This window comes from Amphiura filiformis, chromosome 19 (genome assembly GCF_039555335.1).
Source record: "Amphiura filiformis chromosome 19, Afil_fr2py, whole genome shotgun sequence".
Lineage (NCBI taxonomy): Eukaryota > Metazoa > Echinodermata > Ophiuroidea > Amphilepidida > Amphiuridae > Amphiura > Amphiura filiformis.
In genome coordinates, this window is record NC_092646.1 from 37,858,730 (window position 1) to 37,866,959 (window position 8,230).

At 37.2% G+C, this 8,230-nt stretch overlaps 1 protein-coding gene across 1 annotated transcript in view; it reads left to right on the top strand.

Moving 5' to 3' along the window:
- LOC140141250 (organic cation transporter protein-like) overlaps positions 1-6,375 on the top strand; it is a 29,015-nt gene extending 22,640 nt beyond the window's left edge. Inside the window, exon 10 of the mRNA XM_072163058.1 lies at positions 594-6,375. Within this exon, the coding sequence (XP_072019159.1) occupies positions 594-726 (133 nt within the window). The 3' untranslated portion in view covers positions 727-6,375. The remainder of the gene's footprint in view (positions 1-593) is intronic.
- Positions 6,376-8,230: the final 1,855 nt, after the last annotated feature.

The window sequence follows — 8,230 nt, forward strand, 5'->3', positions numbered from 1 at the left end:
ATGCCCCCAGCATACTTTCCTGCCGCTTGCCGCTGCGGCAATCGGCAGGGCGTTTCAACCAATGACAAGCCTTGATTGTGTCCGTTTGTTTGCAGTGCGCATGCGCCACGCCGCTCAGCGGCAACCGGCAGGGTAGTATGAAACCAGCATTTTATATTGGTGCATTACTCACTACTCGTTTAATATAGACAGGGCGTAGCCAGGATTGTTTTTTTTTTGTTTTTTGTTTTTTTGGGTGGGGCTGAATTTGAAATAATAGACCTTTTTTGGACCTTTCCCGAAGATTTGGGTTATTTTTTTTCCACGAAAGCATAGCGAACCCAATTTTTCCTTCCCTACTCTCGCAAATTGGTAAATATTGACATTTTCTGACCAAAAAGCATAAAAAGTCTGTTTTACGCCCCTTAATATAGACGTCGCTAATTTATTCCGCACTTCAGCTCGTCAACAAATTTGAACCTTGACAACAAATGGATATAAATCATTTATAAAAACTACAAAATATCCGGTACGAAAGATTTGAACCAAACCATTGATTTGCGTCCTCCTGGTTATTTTCCTGACCACTTCTTTGTTTTTTTTATTTTTCATAGGCGCCACCAAACGACTACTAATGGAAACGAAGAAAAACAAGATGGCGCTTTTAATACTGATATCAATGGAGATACAAAGAGGGCGTCATTGGATGGCACAGATAATCCAACTTTTGAAGATGCACATTTATGAACACGAATCTAAAATCTTATTCGGACATGCTATTTTTAGTACAGCCAAAAATAATATTGAATTATTCTGTATTTTGTAACTAAAATTATACATGTCACATAATACAAAGTGAATTCTTAAAGCCGAGACATTCATTCCGTCCTCGGGCATTATGTGCTGTTTCAAGTCTTTGATTTACAAACTTTAACTTGTAAACAAAGAACAGTTTTGCAATCCATTATAATTCCATTCATAGTAAGCCACTAAGTACAAAGCGTGACAGCTGTCAATCATTATGTCACTATCTTTCAAGAACTATAGAGGCCTTGCATGTGACGTATCATCCCGTAAATATGGCGGACTACTCAAATGCATTCAACAAAAGCATGATTGCAATCTACCGTGACAGTTCGTATCACACACAACCCTGCACTACGATCAAATAGGTTGATGACAACATTTGATTGAATGGACTGCACTCCGCCATAACTACGGCGAAGGACACCGGCTCAAATCCTTTGTTTGGAGCCAATCGATAATTTCATGCAGGGCCTCTATTGCTTTTGAACATGTTGAAGGGGGCTTGTCGATTAAAATGTCCGAGTGTGGCCATTGTTGGGTACAGTTCGTTTGTTATATCCGGCCGTATGGCATTTTCCAATATAGTCGGTTAGTTTTGTGGGGTTCATTATCGAACCCCAACGGTTTTAGCTTGTATTTATATTATTTATCAACATAGGCCTATTTGTTTGTGATATTTCAAGCGTTTTAAAATTTCAAAATAATCCCATTCAAACACACGGTTGACGATGAAAATTTACTGAATTTAGAGAATGCAATGCGGCCACCACCTGGTTTTGCAGCCAGGTTATGGGCTATTCCATTTAAAATCCACACTCTCACTGTAGGATACTTTGGAAATATCTTCCACATGGTGGAGAATGTATTTCAGATGGAATGAACACTAGCAGCTCCATTTGAAACTCATTCTCCAATGTTCTGTTGATCCCGATTGAATCAGAGGGTGTGTGAAATTCATATGGAGCCGCTTAATGTGCTCATTCCATTTGATATTCATACACCCCCTGCGGAGGATATTTCCAAAATCTTTCACAGGGGTAGTGCGGATTTTAAATGAAATAGCCCTATGTGAAAGTTCGCGAATAAAACTCCTAAGTTACCTTTGGAGTGGGTCCTTTCTTGGTTAGAATGTAGTCAATGTACATTTGTTACATGGGACTTTTTAATGTTATCAAACACGATGCATAGTTAAAGCCTTAATGTACGATTTCAGTCAAATTTTGATTTTGTTATTCTTTATTCAAAATGTTGAAATAATACTTGTAATAACTGACGTTAAGGGTTAATAATACTAGTAATAACTGACGTTAAGGGTTGCTGTCCATTTTAGGTTGAAATAACAAGGTAAAGTGAATAATCAAAGCAAATAATCGGATAGATGCCCCAATGTTTGCTGGCGTCCGCGTAATCTCCAATCGAATTGACGGTGATATGGTTGGCCTAGTACTCTCTTTTCAATAACAACAATATCTTCATCCGCTTCCTCCTGACGTTTTGTAACAGCATTGATCAATTCTGGTATTTGATAGAAATCTGCTTCCGCACCCAACAGCTCATACTCGGTGAAATTCTTCGGCAAGACTAACCGAGAAGTTCGAAGAAAATTTAACACGTGCCGAAAGACTGCACCATCCCGATCTATAAAGTAGTTGCATTGTTTGTCTACTGCTGACGGTAGTTCGCCACCAAACATACATCCCAACATTGAATCAGGGTAACGAGTCAATGTGCTTTTTGTTGTCGTATAAATGTGACCACCAACATTGAGAGTTATTATGTCTGCCATAGTCAATCTCCTTTCCACCCTTTTTCCTTGATTGAATAGACAAATATTGGACTTCTCGACTTTATGCCTGTTACTGGATCAAATCGTTTGATTTCGTCGCATTCGTTTTCGTCATACCCTTAGGTTTATAGCAAATACTCGGATACGACTCTCCTGTTTTCCATGAATATTGCCGTATTATATACATTGAGAGAATAATATCATGCAATAATACAATGTACTGATGTCAGATAAAAGACTATGACCACTATTTCCGTCCTATATGGATAGTCCAAGTTCAAGTTTCAAGTTGACATATTGATATGTTAACCTTATTTTTTGAATAAATACACGCTGTCGTCTTATCACACTTATTGATAAAGTAACTTATTGATAAAGCTAATGTCAGTATATAAATTACAAATTCATGTAAAATGCCTTATTTTGTCTTAAATACGCGGCTTTTGGCTGAACCACTTTAGCAGGCTATAGCACATATCTATGACAATGACAAAACCCGTGACAAAGGTACCAACATCTGAATTGTGATGATTTTTACGATCGTTCGGATGAGCAAATCACTGAATGGGCCTTCTTACTACACTGCACAAACTATATGATTCATTTGAAACTAAGAATTAAAATATTGCCTGAACTAAAAGTTCTTTCCACATATCCGCCTTCCCTATCCCCACTAATCAATGTTGGGAGAATATTGGGCATTTCAACATTGGACAGGGGTAGAACATATTAGAAGGGGCTCAGAAAAGTGGACCATTTTCAATTAGACTTGTGAAGTAAATGCGTAAATTGAGATACTGCGATTGCTTATGTTAACGTTATTTATGCCAACGCCAGTTGAAACTAGAGCTACTGTGGCTCAAGAGCCACGAATATCAGGTGGTGACATCTGACCTCATTTGTCCTTTAATATCATCTTGACGCTTTCATGTTTCTCCTCACATCAAGGATGATTTTCACCTAGTTTAAAGGTAAAACTCATTATAAATAAAGTTATATATCAATGGAAAGCTTATGATGTCAAAATACTAAAAACAATTTTTCCGATTCTTTTGATGGCCAATAAAGCTAAAGAATGGGAATATCAAATGCATCATAATTTGTCTGCAAGTAGTACGGTCGCGGATACCGCAAGTGTCAACACTCGACAACTGAGTTCATCCCGTATGAGTATCATTCATGACCGGTTATAATGTTTAGAACTATTTTTTTTAAATGTACCAGTGGCGTAGCGTGGGTCATCACATTGGTGGTGGGGGGGGGCACCGGATCTGATTGAGGGGCACAAGCCGTGTTTCGACAATTTTATATGGAATTTTTAAAAATTTCAGATCAATTGGGGGAGCACGTGCCCCACGTGCCCCTATGACGCTACGCCACTTACATATAACTTATTCCATTGCTTCATTTTCTCATTGTGATGAAGCTCATCTCAACTTGGTGTGATGATCTGAACTGGTAGCACTAGCAGTTAGTTTTTGCAGCCAGTTTTTCGGCGAATCTTCGCTTCTTCGTGCTGTACTTTAATTCCCTAATCCCTATGTACATCGTGGATGGCTTGACTCCGCAATTTCTTCGCAATGCATACTAAATCACCACAGTACTTAAATTCCCCATTTTTAAATCCACACACTTTATTCAGGAACTTCATTCTTGATTTGATATTGATGATTCATTCATGTTATTCTTATTTAAGATATTTTTCATGTAAAGTAAGATGATAATGACTGAGATCGTGCATCGTTGGCCCGATACCACTGTGATGCATGGGCATGTTGTGTTTACAATCAAACCGGAAGTAACTGTGTATCCCTGAACTGACGTCATCAACGAAAGCGCCCAATTTGAACGATTTCGTTCTGTAATTTAGGGGGTGCCAGTATCCAATCTTTGGATGGAGATTATGTCTAACATGGTACGTTTGGCAAATAAATAAATAACAATAACATCTTCGCGATATTTTGTAATGGCGTCGATCAAACTGTTTTTGCATTTTCTCTAATAAACATTTATATAAACAAGCCTCCCAAATATTTCATAGTTACTCCTGATGATACACCGCTCTTATCTTAAAAATTATCGTGTAGAGTTTTTGAAATAAAACGTATCACCTGTTACCCCAAATTGACGCACATCATCATCGATTCCTTCATTAGTGAAATGTCCCTTTTTTGTATCATGGAGACAATATCCAAGTTGCAACAATTTGGTGAGCAAATAGTGGTAGATATGTTTCATAGAATGAAATGTTTTCTGAGTCGAATTATCGTACAATTGATGATATCCGTTACGATACGTGTAGGTTTTGATTCTTAATTCACCGGATTCAAATACAATTCCATTGCAGCCTGCAGGCCCCTCTTTGAGGAAAAACTCGGATATATGTGCCAAAGTTTGCTGGCGTCCGCGTATTATCCAATCGGAATGAAAACGATGCTGATGTAGAGGGCCTATTACTCTCTTTTCAATAACAACAATATCCACATGCGCTTCCTCACTACATTTAGCAACAGCATCGATCAAATCTGGTATCTGATAGAAGTCTACTTCCGCACCCAACAGCTCATACTCGGTGAAATTTTTCGGCAAGACTAACCGAGAAGTTCGAAGAAAATTTAACACATGCCGAAACACCTTACCATCTCGATCTATAAAGTAGTTGCCTTGTTTGTCTACTGATGACGGTAGTTCGCCACCAAACATACATCCCAACATGGAATCAGGGTAGCGAGTCAATGTGCTTTTTGTTGTCGTGTAGGTGTGACCACCAACATTGAGAGTTATTATGTCCGCCATAGTCAATCCCCTTTCCACCTTTTTTCCTTGATTGAATAGACAAATTGGACTCGACTTTATGCCTGTTACTGGATCAAATCGTTTGATTTCGTCGCATTCGATTTCGTCATTCCCTTAGATTTATAGCAAATACTCGGACACGCCTCTCCTATTTTCCATGAATATTGCAGTATTATATACTGTACATTGAGAGAATAATATAATGCAATATTACAATATACTGATACCAGATAAAAGAGTACGACCACTATTTCCGTCCTATATCATGTATATGGATAGCAAGTTCAAGTTCCAAGTTGACATACATATAGATATGTTAACCTTATTTTGACTTTTGTGAATAAATACAAGCAGTCGTCTTATCTCTCTTTTGATTAAGAATTAGACTCCCGGTGGGTGCATCAGTGCTTGATGATATGAGTGTGAGCCCCAGCAATTACTATAATTTTATTCGCGTGAAATAAAATAATTTAACTACAATCTCAGAAAAAAATGTGTTCGAACACCTCTAAAGTCTCATTCAGTAATACCAGCCAAAGTTTTAAAAAATTAAAATGGTTTATAACTGCGCAGTGCGCACACTATATGTTTCATTTCCACACATCCGCCTTCCCTTTCCCCACCAATCAATGTTGTGAGAATATTGTGGATTTCCTGGGAAAAATATTTTATTGGGTGGGCAGCTTTAATTAATGGCATCTAGGTGTTTGGATTTTCCGAAAAGAAGGAGTAACAGATTAAACAAGAGCGTATAATGAAGTCACAAAGCCCACATGTTCAAGTCCTGGTGAATGTTCACTTTTGCTTCCCTTAATTTTGCAAAATTAAATCAAAGTAAATCCTGACTTTTCTGCAGATTATTTTGTCTCGAATTCCATACTTTTTTGCTCAAAGCCATTGTGTCTGAAAATTATAATAAAACATATAATCAGAAACTGCTGGAATTCCATACTTATTTTGAAAATGTGCTCTGGAATTCCAGGTATATCTTTTTAAAGACAGATTTGCCCTCTATAGAGGGTGGTCGTTTTTTTTTTCTGGAATAACCCATTTTAGCTTTAAAATCAGCTGGACACGGAACTAACTGCTCAAATTGAGATATTACGATTGTTATCCGTCAACGTTTCCTTCTATGCCATTGCCTTCCAGTTGAATTAACTGAACACTAGTCACATTAGAATGATTTTTAATTGATTTATCTGACATTCGTGCAGCATTTTAGAGTTAGAAATTGCAATCTCTCAATTATCTAGGTTTACCCATGCGTGATCTCAGGGAGCTTATCCTGGTAACGATGGTTTCTACATGTTGATTAGGATTCTGCTCCTATATAAAGCTGCGTCCCTCATTGAAAAAATGGTTTAATTAGACCTTGTGTATTGGGCCATAGTTCTCTGATATTTTCTGTAAAGTGTATTAAAGCCATATTGTAACATTTGTTTAGGAGGACGCCCTTAATATTGTTCAAAATTCTGTTTTTTACTGGATTGTAGTATTAGTCAAAAACCTCAATTCCGTGACCACTCTCTGGCTAGTAAGGTTTGACGATTGATTTGACTTCCATGGACTATTTAGACAAATATAGCCCCCATGTCCCTCGCAAAAATCCCGGAAAGACATCATTCCCAAAAGGTTAGAAAAGGTTACCAGAAAATGTTTAAATGTAGGGTTATATAAAGGGTATATAAAGTGTATAGAATGTTTTCATAACGTTCAAAACATTTTTTGATAACTTAATGCAAATATTCTAACATAATGTTATCTAAGTGTTGGCAAAATATTGGGCAAAAATGTTTCAAAAAAATGTTTTGCTATAACATTTTAAAAACATTTGACAAACATATGTAACGCGACATTTAATGTCATCTGGTCATTCAAACGTTTTGACCAAAACCAAAAACCGCAAAATATAACCTGTTTTAAACTTTTATAATCGTTTTGTGTTTGCTGGACACTTCTAGATGACCTTGACCTCAACGTCCTCAACTGATGGATTCTGGTGTTGTAATCAAGTAGAAGAAGTAGTTCAGTAAGAGGGCAGATTGGAAGTCATAGAGCTCACATGTTCAAGTCCTCGTGAATGTCGACTTTTGTTTCACTTGATTTTGCGAAAAGTCATTTGTACCAACTACTACGTAAACATATTATGTCCGCAAGATTGGGAACGCATACCTTTTTTACCATGTCACTTATATTACGATGTTCTCGCATTCAACCGATTTTCTTAAGTAATTGTTTTGAACCCCCAACTAATTCTGAATGTACTTAGTACTTAAAGGAGTATTTCGTGATCCTAGCATCCTCTATTTATGTCATTTTTCATTAGATATCCACGAAAAAACCTATTCCCAAAATTTCAGTTGATTCCGATTTTGCGTTCACGAGTTATGCATGATTATGTGTATTGCACTGCTCCATAGACAATGCGTTGTAATTTCGTTCTGGTGCACCAGAACGAAATTCAAATTTCACGATATCTTTGCTAAACGAATTAATCTGCAAGAAATATTTTGTACATAAACATTATGTAGCCAGAGGTTTCCAGTGATATAAAAATCTCAACTTTTTGGAGCAAAGTGGGGGATGAGGCTGTGGATCACGAAATGCCCTTTTAAGGGCACAGACTATAGGAATAAAGACCAATCGAACATATTCTTGTTTATGCCATAATATTGTAGTCTTTCAACCCTTTCATAACTTCAGCTGTGTAACTTACGAAAATTCCCGCTAAAAAGTGGTTCTTTTAATTTTTGAAAATCTGGATTTTTCGTACTGATCATACTATAATGATCACCAGACAATAATGTTCTAATCACACTATAGACTGTGTTGACATGAGACGTCAATTGCCAGGCAATTTCG